This window comes from Oncorhynchus mykiss, chromosome 15 (genome assembly GCF_057628025.1).
Source record: "Oncorhynchus mykiss isolate SJ-2025 chromosome 15, ASM5762802v1, whole genome shotgun sequence".
NCBI lineage: Eukaryota > Metazoa > Chordata > Actinopteri > Salmoniformes > Salmonidae > Oncorhynchus > Oncorhynchus mykiss.
This window is the reverse complement of record NC_143036.1, coordinates 73,301,135-73,327,625: the sequence shown is the minus strand read 5'-3', so window position 1 is coordinate 73,327,625 and position 26,491 is coordinate 73,301,135. Positions and strand designations below refer to the sequence as shown.

Genomic DNA, 26,491 nt, shown 5'->3' with positions numbered 1-26,491 from the left:
ACCGATCACTGTACCTGTTCACAGCCAATCTGTAAATAGCCCACCCAACTACCTCATCCCCATATTATTACTTACCCTCTTGCTCTTTGCACCCCAGTATCTCTACTTGCACATCATCATCTGCACATCTTTCACTCCAGTATTAATGCTAAATTGTAATTATTTTCTCCCCTAGGGCCTGTTTATTGCCTACCTCCCTACTCTTCTACACTTCCACACACTGTACATAGATTTTTCTATTTTTATTTTATTTTGTGTTATTGATTGTACGTTTGTTTATGTGTAACTCTGTGTTGTTGTTTTTGTCGCAGTGCTTTGCTTTACCTTGGCCAGGTCACAGCTGTAAATGAGAACTTGTTCTCAACAGGCCTACCTGGTTAAATAAAGGTTAAATAAAATAAATTAACTTTTTAAAATATCAATCAAATTCCCGTCAATCAAATGTATTTATAAAGCCCTTTTTACATCAGCCGATGTCACAAAGTGCTACACAGAAACCCAGCCTGAAACACCAAACGGCAATAGGTCGTATCAATAGGTCTTATCAATAGGTCTCATCAATAGGTCTCATCAATAGATATTATCAATAGGTCGTATCAATAGGTCTTATCAATAGGTCTTATCAATAGGTCTCATCAATAGATATTATCAATAGGTCTTATCAATAGGTCTTATCAATAGGTCTCATCAATAGATATTATCAATAGGTCTTATCAATTGGTCTTATCAATAGGTCTTATCAATTGGTCTTATCAATAGGTCTTATCAATATATATTATCAATAGGTCTTATCAATAGGTCTTATCAATAGGTCTCATCAATAGATATTATCAATAGGTCTTATCAATTGGTCTTATCAATAGGTCTTATCAATTGGTCTTATCAATAGGTCTTATCAATAGATATTATCAATAGGTCTTATCAATAGGTCTTATCAATAGGTCTCATCAATAGATATTATCAATAGGTCTTATCAATAGGTCTTATCAATAGGTCTTATCAAAAGGTCTTATCAAGTCGTACATGACAGTACGTGGGGAATGGTGTTATTTCTATCTGAACAAAGAAAGTAGATGTTTTTACACTTGGAACTGACAAGTTGCTCGACCACATTCATTCATTTCGTGGTGCATAAGGGTGGTGGAATTGTGAGGGAATTATGTCAAGGTCAGAATACAGTGTATCTGTAGACACACCTCCACTACACCTTCATTTCTTTCATCTTACACACGAACAAATAGCGAATGAATAGCGTGCTATTCTCATGCTTAAATTCAAGGTCAGAATACGCATGGAGAGAAAAGTGCATAAAAAAAGGGAATTATGTTCCATGAATGCGCGCTTAACTCTGGTCGGAATTCCCCGTTAGGAGACTCGATCTTCCCCAGAGAAGTGTCCTGTTTGGTGGGACACAGATCTATCCATGCCCCCCTCCTGTGTCTGGTTCTCTGGTACACGGTCATATGACAAACTGCACTCCCAAGGAAGGGCTTGGTTAACAGGAAGAGCTTGGTTAACAGGAAGGGCTTGGTTAACAGGAAGAGCTTGGTTAACAGGAAGAGCTTGGTTAACAGGAAGAGCTTGGTTAACAGGAAGGGCTTGGTGAACAGGAAGGGCTTGGTGAACAGGAAGGGCTTGGTTAACAGGAAGGGCTTGGTTAACAGGAAGGGCTTGGTTAACAGGAAGGGCTTGGTTAACAGGAAGGGCTTGGTTAACAGGAAGGGCTTGGTTAACAGGGAGAGCTTGGTTAACAGGAAGGGCTTGGTTAACAGGAAGGGCTTGGTTAACAGGAAGGGAAGAGACACGGTGTGTTAGAATAAATCAAAGAAGGAATCCCACCACATAATCAATTACCTTTTACAGTCAGAAGCAATTAAAAGATAACTGTGAATTCCCATTTGATATCGTATAATGTTGTGGAATATTGACTGACTTCAACTGAATTAGAAGGTGTTAAGGAATGAGGCGGTGTTTGAACGTTTGCCAATAATATCTCTTTCGCTCCAAATGAACCATGTATGGAGAGAGAGGAGAGGAAAGCAAGAGAATGAACCATGCATGGAGAGAGAGGAGAGGAAAGCAAGAGAATAAACCATGCATGGAGAGAGAGGAGAGGAAAGCAAGAGAATGAACCATGCATGGAGAGAGAGGAGAGGAAAGCAAGAGAATGAACCATGCATGGAGAGAGAGGAGAAGAAAGCAAGAGAATGAACCATGCATGGAGAGAGAGGAGAGGAAAGCAAGATAATGAACCATGCATGGAGAGAGAGGAGAGGAAAGCAAGATAATGAACCATGCATGGAGAGAGGAGAGGAAAGCAAGAGACTGAACCATGCATGGAGAGAGAGGAGAGGAAAGCAAGAGAATGAACCATGCATGGAGAGAGAGGAGAGGAAAGCAAGAGAATGAACCATGCATGGAGAGAGAGGAGAGGAAAGCAAGAGAATGAACCATGCATGGAGAGAGAGGAGAGGAAAGCAAGAGAATGAACCATGCATGGAGAGAGAGGAGAGGAAAGCAAGAGAATGAACCATGCATGGAGAGAGAGGAGAGGAAAGCAAGAGAATGAACCATGCATGGAGAGAGAGGAGAGGAAAGCAAGAGAATGAACCATGCATGGAGAGAGAGGAGAGGAAAGCAAGAGAATGAACCATGCATGGAGAGAGAGGAGAGGAAAGCAAGAGAATGAACCATGCATGGAGAGAGAGGAGAGGAAAGCAAGAGAAGTTTGAAAGGAGGATTGAGGATTTTAATTAGTCCACAGTGAGTGACACCCTTCCTTCCTCCTCCTGCAGAGTGTAAAATGACACATATTCCCACCACCGCCTCTGCATACCAAAGACTGAAACAAAGAGCAGAGAGACAGCTGAGTGGAAATAATGTCTCTCAGACTAAAGTAAAGCTAAAGCTCTCATTCTGGTGGTGTCTGGGGGGGGAAACTGGGGGGGGGGGGGGGGTGTTTGTATGTGTGTGTGTGTGTGTGTGCGGTATTGCCTTGCTCTTACACCAGCTTCCTCTTCAATAAGCTGAAGCGTTACCTCAGGTAAAGTAGGAACAGCACCTGCAGTTGCCTCATACCCCTCTAACATCATGTTATAAACCTAAACAGTATATCTGTATATCTTTTTGATTCCAGTACATGCTAATGAGCCTCAATCAAATGTATTTCTGTGTATAATGTTGGTGTCACTTTCCTTGTGGAAGCACAGGTCTGTTTTCCTGGTTGGTTTTGAACACCTACGTATAGCTCTTGATCTTGACTCTGAGAACTACAAAGCGTTTGAAGTAATTGCAGAGAAATGGAAGCGGTATTGAAATCATACCAAGTAGATTAGATTCCCTCAAAAACGTATCCACAGGGATTGCCTGTGAAAAATATGAAATGTTATTATAGAAATTAGAAATGTCTACACATTTTCAGCTGAATCATTCCTGACTTATTAATACACTTCCAATGTTAATTTTCTCTTGCTGAGCTCCTTATTTTGATGTTCAGTTCTTTGATGAAAGAAATGCTTGTTTTTTGTAACTGAAATTCAAAGGTAGGAAGAAAAAACTCTGAACACATATCGTCAAGGGAACGATTTGAGATTCGATACAAGCACTCCCCAAAAACTGAAAACAAAATAATGAGAAAATCAATAAATGTTGAAATGAGTTTTCTCATGAAGATTCATTCCCTTTTCTTAAACCAGGCGGGAAGATGGTTGTTGACACCAACATCAGTGTTATCTTGGTGGACAGCTACCACACTAATAAACTACAATCCATACTGTCATATTTCAAACTATATATTGCGACCCAAATGGCACCCTATACTCTATATAGTACACTACTAGAGCCCTATGGACCATGCTCAAAAGTAGTGCACTATTTAGGGAATAGGGTGCCATTGGGGACACACGTCCTATTACCATGTGATGATGAGCTCAATGGAAGTTTTGAGGAATGGTTGGATGCTCGGCGTTGTATTGTTGAACTAATATATTCAGATGGGGATCTTCACAAGAAGAGAAAGCAATGAAGGTGTTTGATAATGATCCACCAGACAGTGGCAATGGCAACAGTAGTGTTTGGGTATCCAGCTGCCTGTTCTAGCAGACAGTGACATGGCAACAGTAGTGTTTGGGCATCCAGCTGCCTGTTCTAGCAGACAGTGACATGGCAACAGTAGTGTTTGGGTATCCAGCTGCCTGTTCTAGCAGACAGTGACATGGCAACAGTAGTGTTTGGGCATCCAGCTGCCTGTTCTAGCAGACAGTGACATGGCAACAGTAGTGTTTGGGCATCCAGCTGCCTGTTCTAGCAGACAGTGACATGGCAACAGTAGTGTTTGGGCATCCAGCTGCCTGTTCTAGCAGACAGTGACATGGCAACAGTAGTGACTTGGGTATCCAGCTGCCTGTTCTAGCAGACAGTGACATGGCAACAGTAGTGACTTGGGTATCCAGCTGCCTGTTCTAGCAGACAGTGACATGGCAACAGTAGTGTTTGGGCATCCAGCTGCCTGTTCTAGCAGACAGTGACATGGCAACAGTAGTGTTTGGGCATCCAGCTGCCTGTTCTAGCAGACAGTGACATGGCAACAGTAGTGTTTGGGCATCCAGCTGCCTGTTCTAGCAGACAGTGACATGGCAACAGTAGTGACTTGGGTATCCAGCTGCCTGTTCTAGCAGACAGTGACATGGCAACAGTAGTGACTTGGGTATCCAGCTGCCTGTTCTAGCAGACAGTGACATGGTAACAGTAGTGTTTGGGTATCCAGCTGCCTGTTCTAGCAGACAGTGACATGGCAACAGTAGTGTTTGGGCATCCAGCTGCCTGTTCTAGCAGACAGTGACATGGCAACAGTAGTGACTTGGGTATCCAGCTGCCTGTTCTAGCAGACAGTGACATGGCAACAGTAGTGTTTGGGCATCCAGCTGCCTGTTCTAGCAGACAGTGACATGGCAACAGTAGTGACTTGGGTATCCAGCTGCCTGTTCTAGCAGACAGTGACATGGCAACAGTAGTGTTTGGGTATCCAGCAGCCTGTTCTAGCAGACAGTGACATGGCAACAGTAGTGTTTGGGTATCCAGCTGCCTGTTCTAGCAGACAGTGACATGGCAACAGTAGTGTTTGGGTATCCAGCTGCCTGTTCTAGCAGACAGTGACATGGCAACAGTAGTGTTTGGGTATCCAGCTGCCTGTTCTAGCAGACAGTGGCAATGGCAACAGTAGTGTTTGGGTATCCAGCTGCCTGTTCTAGCAGACAGTGACATGGCAACAGTAGTGTTTGGGCATCCAGCTGCCTGTTCTAGCAGACAGTGACATGGCAACAGTAGTGACTTGGGTATCCAGCTGCCTGTTCTAGCAGACAGTGACATGGCAACAGTAGTGTTTGGGTATCCAGCTGCCTGTTCTAGCAGACAGTGACATGGCAACAGTAGTGTTTGGGCATCCAGCTGCCTGTTCTAGCAGACAGTGACATGGTAACAGTAGTGTTTGGGTATCCAGCTGCCTGTTCTAGCAGACAGTGACATGGCAACAGTAGTGTTTGGGTATCCAGCTGCCTGTTCTAGCAGACAGTGACATGGCAACAGTAGTGTTTGGGCATCCAGCTGCCTGTTCTAGCAGACAGTGACATGGCAACAGTAGTGTTTGGGCATCCAGCTGCCTGTTCTAGCAGACAGTGACATGGCAACAGTAGTGACTTGGGTATCCAGCTGCCTGTTCTAGCAGACAGTGACATGGTAACAGTAGTGTTTGGGCATCCAGCTGCCTGTTCTAGCAGACAGTGACATGGCAACAGTAGTGACTTGGGTATCCAGCTGCCTGTTCTAGCAGACAGTGACATGGCAACAGTAGTGACTTGGGTATCCAGCTGCCTGTTCTAGCAGACAGTCACATGGCAACAGTAGTGTTTGGGCATCCAGCTGCCTGTTCTAGCAGACAGTGACATGGCAACAGTAGTGACTTGGGTATCCAGCTGCCTGTTCTAGCAGACAGTGACATGGTAACAGTAGTGACTTGGGTATCCAGCTGCCTGTTCTAGCAGACAGTGACATGGCAACAGTAGTGACTTGGGCATCCAGCTGCCTGTTCTAGCAGACAGTGACATGGCAACAGTAGTGACTTGGGTATCCAGCTGCCTGTTCTAGCAGACAGTGACATGGCAACAGTAGTGACTTGGGTATCCAGCTGCCTGTTCTAGCAGACAGTGACATGGCAACAGTAGTGTTTGGGCATCCAGCTGCCTGTTCTAGCAGACAGTGACATGGTAACAGTAGTGACTTGGGCATCCAGCTGCCTGTTCTAGCAGACAGTGACATGGCAACAGTAGTGTTTGGGCATCCAGCTGCCTGTTCTAGCAGACAGTGACATGGCAACAGTAGTGACTTGGGTATCCAGCTGCCTGTTCTAGCAGACAGTGACATGGCAACAGTAGTGACTTGGGCATCCAGCTGCCTGTTCTAGCAGACAGTGACATGGCAACAATAGTGACTTGGGTATCCAGCTGCCTGTTCTAGCAGTCAGTGACATGGTAACAGTAGTGTTTGGGCATCCAGCTGCCTGTTCTAGCAGACAGTGACATGGCAACAGTAGTGACTTGGGTATCCAGCTGCCTGTTCTAGCAGACAGTGACATGGCAACAGTAGTGACTTGGGCATCCAGCTGCCTGTTCTAGCAGACAGTGACATGGTAACAGTAGTGTTTGGGCATCCAGCTGCCTGTTCTAGCAGACAGTGACATGGCAACAGTAGTGACTTGGGCATCCAGCTGCCTGTTCTAGCAGACAGTGACATGGTAACAGTAGTGTTTGGGCATCCAGCTGCCTGTTCTAGCAGACAGTGACATGGCAACAGTAGTGACTTGGGTATCCAGCTGCCTGTTCTAGCAGACAGTGACATGGTAACAGTAGTGTTTGGGCATCCAGCTGCCTGTTCTAGCAGACAGTGACATGGCAACAGTAGTGACTTGGGTATCCAGCTGCCTGTTCTAGCAGACAGTGACATGGCAACAGTAGTGACTTGGGCATCCAGCTGCCTGTTCTAGCAGACAGTGACATGGCAACAGTAGTGTTTGGGCATCCAGCTGCCTGTTCTAGCAGACAGTGACATGGCAACAGTAGTGACTTGGGTATCCAGCTGCCTGTTCTAGCAGACAGTGACATGGCAACAGTAGTGTTTGGGCATCCAGCTGCCTGTTCTAGCAGACAGTGACATGGCAACAGTAGTGTTTGGGCATCCAGCTGCCTGTTCTAGCAGACAGTGACATGGCAACAGTAGTGACTTGGGTATCCAGCTGCCTGTTCTAGCAGACAGTGACATGGTAACAGTAGTGTTTGGGTATCCATCTGCCTGTTCTAGCAGACAGTGACATGGCAACAGTAGTGACTTGGGTATCCAGCTGCCTGTTCTAGCAGACAGTGACATGGTAACAGTAGTGTTTGGGTATCCAGCTGCCTGTTCTAGCAGACAGTGACATGGTAACAGTAGTGTTTGGGTATCCAGCTGCCTGTTCTAGCAGACAGTGACATGGCAACAGTAGTGACTTGGGTATCCAGCTGCCTGTTCTAGCAGACAGTGACATGGTAACAGTAGTGTTTGGGTATCCAGCTGCCTGTTCTAGCAGACAGTGACATGGCAACAGTAGTGACTTGGGTATCCAGCTGCCTGTTCTAGCAGACAGTGACATGGCAACAGTAGTGACTTGGGCATCCAGCTGCCTGTTCTAGCAGACAGTGACATGGCAACAGTAGTGACTTGGGTATCCAGCTGCCTGTTCTAGCAGACAGTGACATGGCAACAGTAGTGTTTGGGTATCCAGCTGCCTGTTCTAGCAGACAGTGACATGGCAACAGTAGTGTTTGGGCATCCAGCTGCCTGTTCTAGCAGACAGTGACATGGTAACAGTAGTGTTTGGGCATCCAGCTGCCTGTTCTAGCAGACAGTGACATGGCAACAGTAGTGACATGGGTATCCAGCTGCCTGTTCTAGCAGACAGTGACATGGTAACAGTAGTGTTTGGGCATCCAGCTGCCTGTTCTAGCAGACAGTGACATGGCAACAGTAGTGACTTGGGCATCCAGCTGCCTGTTCTAGCAGACAGTGACATGGCAACAGTAGTGACTTGGGCATCCAGCTGCCTGTTCTAGCAGACAGTGACATGGCAACAGTAGTGTTTGGGCATCCAGCTGCCTGTTCTAGCAGACAGTGACATGGCAACAGTAGTGACTTGGGTATCCAGCTGCCTGTTCTAGCAGACAGTGACATGGCAACAGTAGTGTTTGGGCATCCAGCTGCCTGTTCTAGCAGACAGTGACATGGTAACAGTAGTGTTTGGGCATCCAGCTGCCTGTTCTAGCAGACAGTGACATGGCAACAGTAGTGACTTGGGTATCCAGCTGCCTGTTCTAGCAGACAGTGACATGGTAACAGTAGTGTTTGGGCATCCAGCTGCCTGTTCTAGCAGACAGTGACATGGCAACAGTAGTGACTTGGGCATCCAGCTGCCTGTTCTAGCAGACAGTGACATGGCAACAGTAGTGACTTGGGTATCCAGCTGCCTGTTCTAGCAGACAGTGACATGGTAACAGTAGTAACGTGTGTGTATGGCGTCTGGATTGATTTGTTGTTTTATTTGTTCAGGTTGGACCCAACAGCATTGCTGCCAGGGACGGGCGCATTAGGGAAGGAGATCGAATATTACAGGTACGTATTTTCATCTCAAGAACAATTACATGAGCGCAACCACACACACACACACACACAAGCACACACACACTCACACACACACACTCACACACACATACACACACGCAAGCACACACACTCAAAGGCACCCTCCCTGTAAGCTCTCTTCTAGGAGCAGAGCTGTTGTTGTCTTCGGGCTACAGATCATATGCATATTTAATGGCTACACTTAAGCTGGAAAATGAAAGTCCTTAGTGTTGTTTTCACACAGCAGCACCACATCCTCCCTGGCGGGTCTCTCTCTCTCTGAGAACTGTAGAGCCACCTGGCGGGTCTCTCTCTCTCTCTCTGAGAACTGTAGAGCCACATGGCGGGTCTCTCTCTCTCTCTCTCTCTCTGAGAACTGTAGAGACACCTGGTGGGTCTCTCTCTCTCTCTCTGAGAACTGTAGCGCCACCTGGCGGGTCTCTCTCTCTCTCTCTGAGAACGGTAGAGCCACCTGTCGGTTCTCACTCTCTCTCTGAGAACTGTAGTGCCACCTGGTGGGTCTCTCTCTCTCTCTCTGAGAACTGTAGAGCCACCTGGCGGGTCTCTCTCTCTCTCTGAGAATGGTAGAGCCACCTGGCGGGTCTCTCTCTCTCTCCCTTAGAACTGCAGAGCCAGCCGGCGGGTCTCTCTCTCTCTCTGAGAACTGTAGAGCCATCTGGCGGGTCACATCAGAGGGAGAGAAAGGAGTGTGGAAGTGGGTTTGAGTGTGAGAGTGTGAGAGTGTGTGTGTGTGTGTGTGTTTCTAGTTTTACTATCCTTGTGGGGACCAGAAGTCCTCACAAAGATAGTAAATCAAGGAACATGTGGACAAGTAGGGACATTTCGTTGATCCCCACAAGGAAAACGGCTATTTTAGGTTTTAGGGGTTAGGTTTAGGGTTAGGGTTACAATTAAGATTAGGGTTAGACTTTGAGTCAGTGTTAGGGTTACATTTAGGGTTAGGTAAAGGGTTTAGGGAAAATATAATTTTGAATAGGAATCAATTGTTTGGTACCCACTTGGATAGTAAATTAAACGTGTGTGTGTGTGTGTGTGTGTGTGTGTGCGATGTGTGTTAGCTGTGTTAGGTGTGAACAGAGATTAGAAGTAGTAGTCAGTGATTTCTACACTCTCCCAGTAGTAGCAGTAATGATGTTAGGTGACTGGTGGACCCAAACACTGCACAGTCTCTTCTGATTGGAGGGCTAAGCCCCGGTTGTATTCTGATTGGAGGGCTGAGCCCTGGTGTTCTCTGGGTCCCATTATCTCTCTGTGACAAGCCCATTACTCTGCAGGGGAAAGATGAACGCCACCTGTCACAGTACAGTTAATTGTATGTCTGGATGGGCGCAGTGCTCCGCTGAGACCAGCCTTTCATGAACACCGTGCAGCTCTCTCTCTCTCTCTCGCTCTCTCTCGCTCTCTCTCCCATGGCCGTGGCTGGCCCCCACTGCCCTCCATCTTTAATCAATGCAGAGAAGACAGGACACAGAGCAGACCAGACATCCTCTGCCTGCCTGTGAAAGTGTGAATTCATAATTGACTGGAGGTGCTTTTCTCAGAGAGACGGAGAGGTGGAGGGAGAGATTAAAAGGGGGATGGTTTCCTCAAACACTCCATCTTCTGTGATGGAGGAGTTAAGTGAATGACTGTGATGTGCACTGTATAGAGGCGGAAGGGAGTCATTTAAAGGGGGATGGTTTCGTCAGTCAGTTTAATCGCTGTATGTACAATATGTGAGTGAGTGTGTACTGGATACAGTACTTTCTAATCTCTTTGTGTACTAGATACAGTAATGTCTAATATCTTTGTGTACTAGATACAGAACTTTCTAATCTCTTTGTGTACTAGATACAGTAATGTCTAATATCTTTGTGTACTAGATACAGAACTTTCTAATATCTTTGTGTACTAGATGCAGTACTTTCTAATCTCTTTGTGTACTAGATACAGTAATGTCTAATATCTTTGTGTACTAGATACAGAACTTTCTAATCTCTTTGTGTACTAGATACAGTAATGTCTAATATCTTTGTGTACTAGATACAGAACTTTCTAATCTCTTTGTGTACTAGATACAGTAATGTCTAATATCTTTGTGTACTAGATACAGTACTTTCTAATCTCTTTATGTATGTTTTACATAATGTCTTCATTAATTCTTCTTCCGTGATGGAGTTTAGTTGTCAGTGAGTGTAACAGACAGTAACAGGATCTCTTTCTTAATCAGTATGTGTGGACTATATATTTTCTCATCTCTTTACGTGCGTGTTACCAGATCAATGGCTGTGACGTACAGGACAGGCAGGAAGCTTTCACTCTCCTGTCCAATGAGGAGTCCAGGAGTATCGTTCTCCTGGTGACCAGACCAGAGGAGGCGTGGCTGGATGAGGAGCACAATGAACTCCTAGAGGAGCTGAAGATGGAGATCCTTGAGGAGAGGAGGAACGAGGAGGTGCAGAAGACAGGAGGAGGAGAGGAGCAGGTGAGAACAGCCTGGGGAATATAATATGAGATGGACATATTATTTGTCCATTATATACTTAAGAGTTCAAAACATTAGGAACACTTTCCTAATATTGCGTTGCACCCCTCCCAAATAGATCATATTTCAATGTTGAGAGTATAGATGTCCAGATATTGCTATTCTAGACAATACACATGTCCAGATATTGCTATTCTAGACAATACACATGTCCAGATATTGATATTCTAACAGTACAGATGTCCAGATATTGATATTCTAACAGTACAGATGTCCAGATATTGCTATTCTAGACAATACACATGTCCAGATATTGATATTCTAACAGTACAGATGTCCAGATATTGCTATTCTAGACAATACACATGTCCAGATATTGCAATTCTAGACAGTACACATGTCCAGGTATTGCTATTCTAAATGCTTAAGAGCTGGTACTATGATGTGGGCTGATGTATGTTGATAGGCTCTAGTGTTGTAGAATATCTTCCATCTTCTCTACCACAACTCTTTGTTCTCTTTCCAGGCCAAGCAGCTGGAGGAGGATGACGTCATGACAGACACGGCCACGTGTTCATCCAATACTCAGGACAAAGACAGCGGCTTGGGGACGGGGCGCAACGAGGAGAGCTCCGAACAGGAAGTCCTCCTAGCCCGTGTCCACCGGAGGCCTGCCCAGGGCCTCAGAGACCGATGGAGGGCCAAGCATGGCCAGGGGCTGGGCAGGAGGGTGGTGGTACCCTCGGACACCCAGGGACCCAGGGGTCTGATCCAAGCCCAGGAGGGTGAGGGTGGAGTGGGGTTAGGACTGGAGTGTGACAGCCGCTTCAAGCAGCTCCTGGAGCTCAAGTGCCAGATCCGTAACAGCGGGGAGTGTGGTGTGTACTATAGCAGGAGAAGCACCATCGAGTGCAGCCTGACGGAGCAGAGCGGGGTGGGGGTCAGTGGTGGTGGAGGGATGGAACAGGAGCTGAGGATGTTGAACGATGAGCTGAGGAGTATCGAGCTGGAGTGTCAGAGCATCATGCAGGCCCACCAGCTCCGTAAGAACCAAAGGGATCCCCCCTGCACCCCTATGTGCTCCCCAGGACGAAGCCCCAAACATGGGCGTGAGCAGCATGCCAAGCTGGCCGATATCAACGAGCATCCAGGGGAGAGGCAGTGGGACAGCGACAAGCTAAGGGGGGACAAGGACAGCTCCAGTGCCTATAACACGGCTGAGAGTGCCAGGTCCACTCCTCTAGGCATGGAGAGATCCCCGGACCACTCTCTACAGAGACGCATCAGCCTCACCAACCAGAAGAACCTCCGGAGCACCATGGCAGCCTCCGGCCAGTCCATCTCCATCCCCATCCCAGACAGGTATGTAGACAATCAATCAAATGTGTTTTATTAAGCCCTTTTTAGCCTTGAGTTTAGAAAGGTGGGCCAGCAGCCGGAGGGTTGCCGGTTCCAATTCTGGGTCTGACGTTTCTATTTTAGAAAATGGATAATAATGTATTATTCTAATCTTCTTTTCAGAGAGCTCCAGAGTGAGATCTCGACCGGGCCCGCCACACACACCCGACAGGATCCCAACTCCAGCCCTGGAACCACGGTCATCTCCAGCAGCCCCGACCAGTCCAACCCTTCCCCCTCCGAGTCAGACCCGGCCCTGCCTGCAGACGACGAGCGCTGCGACCGCACCAGGAGCCACCGGGGGCCACGCAGGGTCCCTCCCTACCCGTCCCCTTACCACACAGCCCCCCAGCAGGGCGCCTCTCCAGCCCACGCCAGACACCTTCAGAGCTACATGCAGCAGCTCCTCCAGCAGACCTCCAGTCTGGAGACCTACTCCCAGTCCCAGCTCAGCCTCCTCAGCGTCTGCCGGGACCGCTCCACCCGCCCGGGGGAACCACGCCTCGAATGGAAGGTCAAAGTTCGAGCCGACGGGACGAAGTATGTAGCCCGGCGACCGGCGAGGGACCGGATTCTACGAGAACGGGCGCTGAGGATCAGGGAGGAGCGTAGTGGAGGGATGACCACGGATGACGACACTATGTCCGAGATGAAGATGGGGCGGTACTGGAGTAAAGAGGAGAGAAAGCAGCAGCTGGCCAGAGCCAGGGAGCAGAGGAGGAGGAGGGAGTACATGCAGAGGAGCCGGCTGGAGTGTCTCAGAGAGGGCCCTGGGAGCGGGGCCGAGGGCCGTAAAGAGGTCAACATCCTGGAACTCAGCCACAAGAAGATGATGAAGAAACGCAACAAGAAGATCCTGGATAACTGGATGACCATCCAGGAACTAATGAGTCACGGGGCCAGAGCACCTGAGGACCAGGGGACTAAACAAGTACACAATGCCTTCCTGTCTGTTACTACAGTATAGGACCACAGCTCCGGGTAGAAGTTTCCCTGTACACACAGATCTAGGATCATTTAAAACTACCCGGGTCGGGCATTAACCATTTGGACGATAATGAAAAACTGACCTCAGAGCAGTGTCTAGGGACAACCTTGCCCCATCTCTCTCTCTCTCTCTCATCGCGTCCATGCGGTATGACCTTACTTGCCTCGTTCAATGTGGCATTTTTTATAATGGGGAAAATCCTATATTTTTCACACTTTGTAAACTCAGTAACATTTTGTAAAATGTTTTTTTTTACACTGGTTGTCGATGCACTGTGAAATGTTTTCTGCAGTTGCTCATTTATGATGTCATGAAACATGTTTCTATCATAACCAGAATTCTCTGTAAACCACATCATCATCATCATCAAGTCAAAGACATCGTGGTACGTTATCATGTTTGCATTGTTTATCCAGCATGGCAGTGATTAACTGTAGTGGTCAGAAATGTACCATACACCTGAGAACAGACACTGGACTCTTGTGCAGAATCCTCCTTGTCTTTTACTGAGGATCGACCATATAACTGCACAACCCTCTAAGACCCATTCAATATGCCAAGCTGGCCTTGCGAGTCAAAACACCACCAAATCTCTGAAGGAGCTTTCATCATTTCTGAAAATGTCAACTCAGAGTTCTCTTGGAAAATTCTGAAGTCCTGAGAATGTCAATAATTCAGTGGTGTCTCAGAGGCTTTCAGTTTCCCAGTTTAAAACAGTCTTGAAGGAAAGGTTCACTAGTCAACAGTTTCTCAGTTTATAACAGTCTTTCTTGAAGGAGGGGTTCACTAGTCAACAGTTTCTCAGTTTAAAACAGTCTTGAAGGAGGGGTTCACTAGTCAACAGTTTCTCAGTTTAAAACAGTCTTGAAGGAGGGGTTCACTAGTCAACAGTTTCTCAGTTTAAAACAGTATTGAAGGAGGGGTTCACTAGTCAACAGTTTCTCAGTTTAAAACAGTCTTGAAGGAGGGGTTCACTAGTCAACAGTTTCTCAGTTTTAAACAGTCTTGAAGGAAGGGTTCACTAGTCAACAGTTTCTCAGTTTAAAACAGTCTTGAAGGAGGGGTTCACTAGTCAACAGTTTCTCAGTTTAAAACAGTCTTGAAGGAAGGGTTCACTAGTCAACAGTTTCTCAGTTTAAAACAGTCTTGAAGGAGGGGTTCACTAGTCAACAGTTTCTCAGTTTAAAACAGTCTTGAAGGAGGGGTTCACTAGTCAACAGTTTCTCAGTTTAAAACAGTCTTGAAGGAAGGGTTCACTAGTCAACAGTTTCTCAGTTTTAAACAGTCTTGAAGGAGGGGTTCACTAGTCAACAGTTTCTCAGTTTAAAACAGTCTTGAAGGAGGGGTTCACTAGTCAACAGTTTCTCAGTTTTAAACAGTCTTGAAGGAGGGGTTCACTAGTCAACAGTTTCTCAGTTTAAAACAGTCTTGAAGGAAGGGTTCACTAGTCAACAGTTTCTCAGTTTAAAACAGTCTTGAAGGAGGGGTTCACTAGTCAACAGTTTCTCAGTTTAAAACAGTCTTGAAGGAGGGGTTCACTAGTCAACAGTTTCTCAGTTTAAAACAGTATTGAAGGAAAGGTTCACTAGTCAACAGTTTCTCAGTTTAAAACAGTCTTGAAGGAGGGGTTCACTAGTCAACAGTTTCTCAGTTTTAAACAGTCTTGAAGGAAGGGTTCACTAGTCAACAGTTTCTCAGTTTTAAACAGTCTTGAAGGAGGGTTCACTAGTCAACAGTTTCTCAGTTTAAAACAGTCTTGAAGGAAGGGTTCACTAGTCAACAGTTTCTCAGTTTTAAACAGTCTTGAAGGGAAGTTTCACTAGTCAACAGTTTCTCAGTTTTAAACAGTCTTGAAGGAGGGGTTCACTAGTCAACAGTTACTCAGTTTAAAACAGTCTTGAAGGAGGGGTTCACTAGTCAACAGTTTCTCAGTTTTAAACAGTCTTGAAGGAGGGGTTCACTAGTCAACAGTTTCTCAGTTTTAAACAGTCTTGAAGGAAGGGTTCACTAGTCAACAGTTTCTCAGTTTTAAACAGTCTTGAAGGAGGGTTCACTAGTCAACAGTTTCTCAGTTTAAAACAGTCTTGAAGGAAGGGTTCACTAGTCAACAGTTTCTCAGTTTTAAACAGTCTTGAAGGAAGGGTTCACTAGTCAACAGTTTCTCAGTTTTAAACAGTCTTGAAGGAGGGGTTCACTAGTCAACAGTTTCTCAGTTTAAAACAGTCTTGAAGGAGGGGTTCACTAGTCAACAGTTTTTCCCCAACATCTCATTGCAAAAGTGATCTCAATGTTTCTCATCAATGGTAAATCAGTATCACTAATGAAAAAAGTGCATTTCTTACTGATTAAATCATTAATTCAAGTGATTTGATTGTTCCCCGAATACATTAAATGTAATTTATAAATACAAAACATATTTATTATTTTGTATTGCTTATTTTCAATTAGTGTACATTTATTAGTATATTCTGCATATTTTCGGACCTGTCTGAAGATCTCTTTGTATTGTCAAAAATAACACAAGTTATTGTCTCTAACGCATTATATTTCACCTAACAGTCCTTTCTGGCATTTGGTGGGGCTTCAAACGGGGGCTTTTCATTGTACACGGCTCTTCTATCTTTGCTCAGTGTTTATCGTCTTCTTTCCAGTGATCGGTAGTTGGTAACTTCATAGGCAGGTCAATGTGTGCTAATTGTGATTTTTGCAAAGGAAATGTGAATAAATTATTGTTTATCTTTATGAAACAAATTATTGTATTGTGGTTGGTTGGATGCATTTCCTGGTTACACGTCATAATATTCCAATCAGCATCGTCCCATATCTCAATCAGCATCTACTTCATCCATAACGTTGCTATGAGAGGTCAATCAGCATCGTCCCACATCTCATTCAGCATCTACTTCATCCATAACGTTGCTATGAGAGGTCAATCAGCATCGTCCCACATCTCATTCAGCATCTACTTCATCCATAACGTTGCTATGAGAGGTCAATCAGCATCGTCCCACATCTCATTCAGCACCTACTTCATCCATAACGTTGCTATGAGAGGTCAATCAGCATCGTCCCACATCTCATTCAGCACCTACTTCATCCATAACGTTGCTATGAGAGGTCAGTCAGCCATTTTGGGACAAACTCCACCAGCTCTAGTCATCAAGCCCTGCAAACGCCTCTGGCTCAAAAGCACTGGCATGTATCCCGTTCTCGTCACGTTTGAAACATGGAGGTTGACATGCGTGTCAGAGTAATATCATGACCCTATCATCTCTGCTCAGTGTCCCTGTTGCACCAGGAAGTGTCAGAGTAATATCATGACCCTATCATCTCTGCTCAGTGTCCCTGTTGCACCAGGAAGTGTCAGAGTAATATCATGACCCTATCATCTCTGCTCAGTGTCCCTGTTGCACCAGGAAGTGTCAGAGTAATATCATGACCCTATCATCTCTGCTCAGTGTCCCTGTTGCACCAGGAAGTGTCAGAGTAATATCATGACCCTATCATCTCTGCTCAGTGTCCCTGTTGCACCAGGAAGTGTCAGAGTAATATCATGACCCTATCATCTCTGCTCAGTGTCCCTGTTGCACCAGGAAGCTGTTTCATTATGCAGTTGAAACGCAGCAGCTGCGTCTCACATCACCTGAAGGATAAACACACCTACATCATGTGGAAGAATAGAAGGCATTCAGAATCAGTTCTGGTGGTGTGTGTTTGGTTTTCAGTAACACATGAGGAAAATATTATGGCTTTCATGATCAGGATGCCAGGAAGTGACCTCATTGTGTATGCTTCTTGTATTCACGTAGATATAAATCAATTCAAGTCAATTATTTGTTAGAAGTGAGTTATTCTGTATATGATACATACTGCACATGGATATAAATACACATTTAGAGAGTAAACACCAAGACTTTCTGGCACAATCTACAGAATTATAGATGAATGACTACTCAGAAGTCACAGTCAATTCGTGACAGAAAGAGCATCAAGTAAAAGGCTTCTAAGAGGTTCATTGAATCCTCTGTTGACAGAACACTGACGGTTGAAATAGAGCAACGCTCTTTCTCTGTAGTGCTACAGCCACTCGCCGCCCAGCTCTGAACGGCATGCTTATTCACGTCAGTGCTCAGAGTCTGAACTCTGTCTTGTGACGCATCGTACTGTGAGTACACAGGCTGTCCAACACAAGGTCATTGGTTTTCTGATGTGGTTGGTCTCCTTTAAAGAGATTCTACAGGTCACAGCATCCTTCAGCTGATTCTGACAGAGATATTGGAGCCAGAAGGGGAGAACGTCAGCAACAGAGGAGTCATTCCGTCAGTCACCTTGGAGTGGATGTTGGTTAGATTAGATAGAAACTGTCTTTCTATGAGAGGTTGAGGATTGGGAGAAAGAACGACTGAGCCCAACGCTCTCAACCTCTTGTTCTCAGATTGCTTCCATTTAGAAATGTCACAAAGTATTCTCACCACATTATCGTTGACATTTTAAGCGCTTAATGTTTTTGTTGTTGTTGTTGCATTTGGATGAATTTGTATTTATTTCATATATTTTTCTATTTCAAATTTAGATTTGAAGGAGATTGGATTTGGAAATTCTCCACCTGATTCATTTGCCCCTATCTACTGACAGCAGAAGGATTTGAATGAAGCAGTCATATTACTAGTCTGTGTAAATGGTTGGCTAGGTGTTGCTACTGGACTGTGTAGCCACAGTCCAACCATTTGGCGTTGCTTCTGGTCTGTGTAAATGGTTGGCTAGGCGTTGCTTCTGGTCTGTGTAAATGGTTGGCTAGGCATTGCTTCTGGTCTGTGTAAATGGTTGGCTAGGCGTTGCTTCTGGTCTGTGTAAATGGTTGGCTAGGCATTGCTTCTGGTCTGTGTAAATGGTTGGCTAGGCGTTGCTTCTGGTCTGTGTAAATGGTTGGCTAGGCGTTGCTTCTGGACTGTGACAGATCCTGATCCACAGACCAAATGTATTCAATTATCTTTGGTAGCACATTGGGGATGAATCATGAATAATACTGTGTGCCACAATTCCACATTTCCACTGCCACTGACTGTCACTGAATCAGACTGACTTACTATTGGCTGCGCTACGGAGAGTAACAGCATGCAATCACAGCAGCAAGATTTGTGACCTGCTGCCACAAGAAAAGGGCAACCAGTGAAGAACAAACACCATGGTAATTACAACCTATATTTATTTATTTAACCTTTATTTAACTTGGCAAGTCAGTTAAGAACAAATTATTATTTACAATGACAGTTGTCAGTTGTGATACAGTCTGGAATCGAACCATGGTCTGTAGTGAAGCCTCTGCACTGAGATGCAGTGCCTCAGACCACTGTGATACAGTCTGGAATCGAACCATGGTCTGTAGTGAAGCCTCTGCACTGAGATGCAGTGCCTCAGACCGCTGTGATACAGTCTGGAATCGAACCATGGTCTGTAGTGAAGCCTCTGCACTGAGATGCAGTGCCTCAGACCGCTGTGATACAGTCTGGAATCGAACCATGGTCTGTAGTGAAGCCTCTGCACTGAGATGCAGTGCCTCAGACCGCTGTGATACAGTCTGGAATCGAACCATGGTCTGTAGTGAAGCCTCTGCACTGAGATGCAGTGCCTCAGACCGCTGTGATACAGTCTGGAATCGAACCATGGTCTGTAGTGAAGCCTCTGCACTGAGATACAGTGCCTCAGACCGCTGCGCCACTCGGGAGCCCTTTATGTTTATTTATTTTCAATTTTGAACTTTAACAATGTTGTACTTTAACAACACTGTATATAGACATAATATGACATTTGAAATGTCGTTATTATTTTGGAACTTGTAATGTTTACTGTTAATTTTGTCTTGTTAATTTAACTTTGTTTATTATATATTTCACTTGTTTGGCAATGTTAACATATGTTTCCCATGTCAATAAAGCACTTAAATCGTAACTGAATTGAGAGAGAGACAGAGATAGAGATAGAAAGAGAGAGAGAGAGAGAGAGAGAGAGAGAGAGAGAAAAGCAGGAGCGAGAGAGAGAGAAAAAAAGACAGAGAGTGTGTGTGTGTGAGAGAGAGAGTGAGAGAGAGAGAGAGAGAGAGAGAGAGAGAGAGAGAGAGAGAGAGGCAGGAGAGGAAGACGCAGTACTTACCTGAGGTAATGTCATGTTCAATGGACCAGCATTGGGGTGTGTCTGGTATCTCTCATGAACTGAAGACAGACAGAGGAGATTGACAGGGACGGGGGGGGGATCTCTCTCTCCTAATGCTTTTAATATTGGATGGGATGCCTTTGATCTTCTCTATCACTAAATGGACAGGCATCCCCACGCTCCCGACCCCCATCCCAATCCCACTTTACCTAGTCTGTCTATCAGTCTGTCTGTCAGGATTTATTGGAAGTGTGTGAACAAATGAACAGGGAAAACTACAGTCGACAAGGTAAATGAATAGCTATGGGATATCAGCCTCCACATGTCAAAACACACAGTCATACTTATCACACCTCATATAGGAAGAAGGTTTGTTAATGATTACCTGATGGTAATATTATATTATATATTATATAAACTGGGTGGCTCGGGCTCTGAATGCTGATTAGCTGGCAGACGTGGTATATTATTTTATTTTTTGTTTATTTTACCTTTATTTATCCAGGTAGGCAAGTTGAGAACAAATTCTCATTTACAATTGCGACCTGGCCAAGATAAAGCAAAGCAGTTCGACACATACAACGACACAGAGTTACACATGGAGTAAACAAACATACAGTCAATAATACAGTAGAAACATAAGTCTATATACAATGTGAGCAAGTGAGGTGAGATACGGGAGGTAAAGGCAAAAAAGGCCATGGTGGCAAAGTAAATACAATATAGCAAGTAAAACACTGGAATGGTAGATTTGCAGTGGAGGAATGTGCAAAGTAGAGATAGAAATAATGGGGTGCAAAGGAGAAAAATAAATAAATACATATAGTAGGGGGAGGGGTAGTTGTTTGGGCTAAATTATAGATGGGCTATGTACAGATGCAGTAATCTGTGAGCTGCTCTGACAGCTGGTGCTTAAAGCTAGTGAGGGAGATAAGTTTTTCCAGTTTCAGAGATTTTTGTAGTTCGTTCCAGTCATTGGCAGAAGAGAACTGGAAGGAGAGGCGGCCAAAGGAAGAATTGGTTTTGGGGGTGACCAGAGAGATACACCTGCTGGAGCGCATGCTACAGGTGGGTGCTGCTATGGTGACCAGCGAGCTGAGATAAGGGGGGACTTTACCTAGCAGATGACCTGGAGCCAGTGGGTTTGGCGACAAGTATGAAGCGAGGGCCAGCCAAGGTCGCAGTGGTGGGTAGTATTTGGGGCTTTGGTGACAAAACGGATTGCAATGTGATAGACTGCATCCAATTTATTGAGTAGGGTATTGGAGGCTATTTTGTAAATGACATCGCCGAAGTCGAGGATCGGTAGGATGGTCAGTTTTACAAGGGTGTGTTTGGCAGCATGAGTGAAGGATGCTTTGTTGCGAAATAGGAAGCCAATTCTAGATTTAACTTTGGATTGGAGATGTTTGATGTGAGTCTGGAAGGAGAGTTTACAGTCTAGCCAGACACCTAGGTATTTGTAGTTGTCCACATATTCTAAGTCAGAACCGTCCAGAGTAGTGATGTTGGACGGGCGGGCAGGTGCAGGTAGCAATCGGTTGAAGAGCATGCATTTAGTTTTACTTGTATTGAAGAGCAGTTAGAGGCCACGAAAGGAGTGTTGTATGGCATTGAAGCTCGTTTGGAGGTTTATTAACACAGTGTCCAAAGAAGGGCCAGATGTATACAGAATGGTGTCGTCTGCGTAGAGGTGGATCAGAGACTCACCAGCAGCAAGAGCAACATCATTGATGTATACAGAGAAGAGAGTCGGTCCAAGAATTGAACCCTGTGGCACCCCCATAGAGACAACAGGCCCTCCGATTTGACACACTGAACTCTATCAGAGAAGTAGTTGATGAACTAGGTGAGGCAATCATTTGAGAAACCAAGGCTATCGAGTCTGGTGATTGACAGAGTCGAAAGCCTTGGCCAGGTCAATGAATACGGCTGCACAGTATTGTTTATAATAGATGGCGGTTAAGATATCGTTTAGGACCTTGAGCATGGCTGAGGTGCAACCATGACCAGCTGTGAAACCAGATTGCATAGCGGAGAAGGTATGGTGGGATTCAAAATGGTCGGTAATCTGTTTGTTGACTTGGCTTTCGAAGACCTTAGAAAGGCAGGGTAGGATAGATATAGGTCTGTAGCAGTTTGGGTCAAGAGTGTCCCCCCCCTTTGAAGAGGGGGATGACCGCAGCTGCTTTCCAATCTTTGGGAATCTCAGACGACATGAAAGAGAGGTTGAACAGGCTAGTAATAGGGGTAGCAACAATTTCGGCAGATCATTTTAGAAAGAGAGGGTCCAGATTGTCTAGCCCAGCTGATTTGTAGGGGTCCAGATTTTGCAGCTCTTTCAGAACATCAGCTGACTGGATTTGGGAGAAGGAGGAATGGGGAAGGCTTGGGCGAGTTCCTGTGGGGTGCAGTGCTGTTGACCGGGGTAGGGGTAGCCAGCCGTAGAAAAATTATTATTGAAAATCTCAATTATAGTGGATTTATCAGTGGTGACAGTGTTTCCTATCCTCAGTGCAGTGGGCAGCTGGGAGGAGGTGTTCTTATTCTCCACAGACTTTACAGTGTCCCGGAACTTTTTTGAGTTTGTGTTGCAGGAAGCAAATTTCTGCTTGAAAAAGCTAGCCTTGGCTTTATCAGACCGTATCAGACCGTATACCATGGGTATGACAAAACATTTATTTTTACTGCTCTAATTACATTGGTAACCAGTTTATAATAGAAATAAGGCACCTCGGGGGTTTGTGGTATATGGCCAATATACCACGGCTATGGGCTGTGGGTCGTGCCTAAGAACAGCCCTTAGCCGTGGTATATTGGCCATAACCACACCCCTCCTACATTATTGCTTAAATATACCAGGTACAGTACTTAACTACAGTTACACAAATGTGAAATGGAAAATATGGAAAGCTTTTACCGACTCACTCCTCAGAGACCGGCTGTACAGGTCATTATTAACCATTACTCCCAGCTTCTGATTGGCTCTTACAGTGAGGGCCCCACCCTCAGAGACCGGCTGTACAGGTCATTATTAACCATTACTCCCAGCTTCTGATTGGCTCTTACAGTGAGGGCCCCACCCTCAGAGACCGGCTGTACAGGTCATTATTAACCATTACTCCCAGCTTCTGATTGGCTCTTACAGTGAGGGCCCCACCCTCAGAGACCGGCTGTACAGGTCATTATTAACCATTACTCCCAGCTTCTGATTGGCCCCACTCCCAGTTGGATATTTGGGTTGAAAATGTGAATTTGACTCTTCACACCCTTTCTCTGTCTCCCTTCTTACCCAGATCTGTCACATTCAAACTCAAATTCCAACAGTTGAATTGAACTACGTAGCTAGCTGCCGTGAATCCATCAGACACTGATGAAACCCCTGGTGCTGTGGTCGTCTTTAATCTGCTTCTCTTTGAACCTCTGACGGAACAGTAGAGCAAAGTGAATGGTTCACATGCAGCTGAAAAAGGTGTTTGAATGGACGCTGTGACAGGAGGCTCTGTTGTAAGGCTCTGTGAACTGAACTCATTTCATACTATTGTGCCGGCCCAAACCCACTGTGCTGCCTCTGATATCTTCTCTTCAAAATGTCCTTTCAGCGCTGTTAGAGAAACTACTAAAGGAGAACATAGACATATTACAGTTGGGCCATAACAGAGCACGTCTGGCCCTTCAAAGTAGAGGAGAGATAACATCAGCAACATGCACGTCTGGCCCTTCAAAGTAGAGGAGAGATAACATCAGCAACATGCACGTCTGGCCCTTCAAAGTAGAGGAGAGATAACATCAGCAACATGCACGTCTGGCCCTTCAAAGTAGAGGAGAGATAACATCCGCAACATGCATGTCAGTCTCTACTGACTCAAAGTAGAGGAGAGATAACATCAGCAACAGGCATGTCAGTCTCTCCTGACTCAAAGTAGAGGAGAGATAACATCAGCAACAGGCATGTCAGTCTCTCCTGGCTCAAAGTAGAGGAGAGATAACATCAGCAACAGGCATGTCAGTCTCTCCTGACTCAAAGTAGAGGAGAGATAACATCAGCAACAGGCATGTCAGTCTCTCCTGGCTCAAAGTAGAGGAGAGATAACATCAGCAACAGGCATGTCAGTCTCTCCTGACTCAAAGTAGAGGAGAGATTGACAATCACTACAGGCCTTTGTGAGAGGTATTGACATATTGAAAGTAGCAAACTGTCTGTTCAATCGGTTAACACAGCTCAGATAACCATAAATACCCCACAAGACAAGCGGTCTCTTCAACAGAGCCTGGGAGATGCACAGTACTATATAGAGCCATGACTACATGGTATTCTCTGCCACCTCAGGTAACTCAAGCTACCAATAAAATCAGATTTGAAAATCTGACAAAACAACACCTTGCGGCACAACACACACACACACACACACACACACACATTCTTCTTAGTAATGTAATGTAATGTAAAATTGTAATGTAATAATGGAGCAATGTAAATGTGTATGATGCACAATGTTTTTGTATGATGTAATGTTTTATTTCAGTTTGGACCCCAGGAAGAGTAGCTGCTGCCTTGGCAACAGCTAATGGGGACCCTAATATCATACGAACGATGGTAGTTTCGAGACCTGGACAGCGCAGAGTTCAGCTCGGCTTGACTCAGTAGTGTGAAAAGGGCATGAAAGAACTGATGAGGACACAGACGAAGCCCACGCCAAGAAGATTATTACTATTCTCTCTCTCTGTAATTGCTAGATGGCTCAACAGTTTTTTTTCAGTCTTCTATCCGGGGAACCTCAGACTGTCATAGAGAGAGTGACAGAGTGTCTTTCTGTGTCCAGGGGTCAGGATCCACGGGCTCCATAATGAGAACACAACACTCTGAAGACTTGAATGTGGCTGAGCCAATTAGGATGGACTTGTTCTCATGGTGTGAGCTGAATTCTGACCTAACGGGGTGGAGACCATCCGAAATGACCACAGATAAGGGCACAGAGTTAGTGTTGCTGGGTCACTTTCTATAAGCAATGGGAGACAGAGATGAATCCTATTGAGTACACATTACATCTATACATTTAATTGATTTGTTTTATTTCAAGCCGATGTCATCCGTTATAATTGGGTCCTTCCACAAAATGGGTGCCTTTTATGTCCCTTTGATATTTTCAGTAGAAGTTGTGCACCAATATTGCATTTTAAAAGCCTGTAATATAAAATGAAGTGCCCTTTAATATAGACCACGTGGAGAATTGAATAAATCTGGGTTTGCTAAAGTGCCAAAATTCATCATTTTGACATGTCCCTTCAGCAACCCTGTCACTTCTGAAGATTATGACTTATTTCATGTAGTGATTCATTTACATGTGTCCCTCATTTTAAGGAGATCCTGTCACGTGAACTAAACTCTCATTTTAATATGCTGAAGGTATTTCTTTTTAGATGTTTGTTTTTTTCAAAGGAAACATTGAACATCTAATAGTCAAATCATAGTGTAAAATCAGCTGAGCTGCTTCTAGTCCTTTTGGCCATTTTCTGGAGTTTTGTGGTGGGAAACTGAGTGGGTCGAGCCTGACTCGTCAACCATGTTACCCATAGATAGACAGGCTAGAAATTGCATTAAATTGCCCGTCCCTCGCTGTTGCTCACAACAAGCTTCAATTCCCCCTGTCACAAGGGGATTTATGGCTGATTGAAGAAGAAATTGTCAACCCTGTTACGGTCAACCCTGTTACGGTCAACCCTGTTACGGTCAACCCTGTTACGGTCAACCCTGTTACGGTCAACCCTGTTAAGGTCAACCCTGTTACGGTCAACCCTGTTACGGTCAACCCTGTTACGGTCAACCCTGTTAAGGTCAACCCTGTTACGGTCAACCCTGTTACGGTCAACCCTGTTAAGGTCAACCCTGTTACTGTCAACCCTGTTACGGTCAACCCTGTTACGGTCAACCCTGTTACGGTCAACCCTGTTAAGGTCAACCCTGTTACGGTCAACCCTGTTACGGTCAACCCTGTTACGGTCAACCCTGTTACGGTCAACCCTGTTACGGTCAACCCTGTTACGGTCAACCCTGTTACTTTATTTGCACCTAATAGGCAGTTACTGTGGTAATTTTTTGCAATGTAACCTCTTGAGATGGGAGAACGTTATTTTTTGTTGTTGTCTCTACTACTGAGTTAATGACAGATTAGGGCCAGCTAATGACTATGACAATATCCCATTAATTATGCCTTCATCGTCACAGCCCATAATTATCATCCAATTAATGGATCGTTAAAAGTTTTTTTTTTTATGTAGAAAGGGAACATTTATCATTGTTGTTTGTTCAGCTGAAGGACAACTAGCAATGCAACGTTAATACACATGTATTATACAAGGTTGGTTGATGAGCTAACGATGAACTAAAGTACTGTCACCTGTAAGAGAAGGACATATGAGGAGAAGGACAGAAGAGAGGAGGATTCACAGTCGAGACAATAATCTGTTGGATATGCCCTCTGTCATTCCCTCTGTCATTCAGGCCAGCCTTGTTCAGTTGTAAAGGTTGGTACCTGTTGATTATAGCCTCTTCTATCATTGTGATGAAAGAAAAACGACACAAAACACAGTTATGACTGCTGCATCGTGTTGGTGTATGAGCCATGTTGTTCAGACAACCACCGTGTTTAAACCAGCTTTACACTACCACATCTTGTTCATAATACAACAATCCCTCACTGGCTAGAAATCATCCTCTTAGTGGTTGAATATTGATAGTTTTTGTCCCTAAGCATTTTATTTTGTTA

At 45.0% G+C, this 26,491-nt stretch overlaps 1 protein-coding gene across 1 annotated transcript in view; it reads left to right on the top strand.

The window, feature by feature from the left end:
* Window positions 1-16,325, top strand: part of LOC118938840 (PDZ domain-containing RING finger protein 4-like) — a 76,043-nt gene extending 59,718 nt beyond the window's left edge. Inside the window, exons 5-8 of the mRNA XM_090199167.1 lie at window positions 8,632-8,694; window positions 10,982-11,188; window positions 11,715-12,550; window positions 12,710-16,325. Of these exons, the coding sequence (XP_090055293.1) occupies window positions 8,632-8,694; window positions 10,982-11,188; window positions 11,715-12,550; window positions 12,710-13,553 (1,950 nt within the window). The 3' untranslated portion in view covers window positions 13,554-16,325. The remainder of the gene's footprint in view (window positions 1-8,631; window positions 8,695-10,981; window positions 11,189-11,714; window positions 12,551-12,709) is intronic.
* The last annotated feature ends 10,166 nt before the right edge of the window (window positions 16,326-26,491 follow it).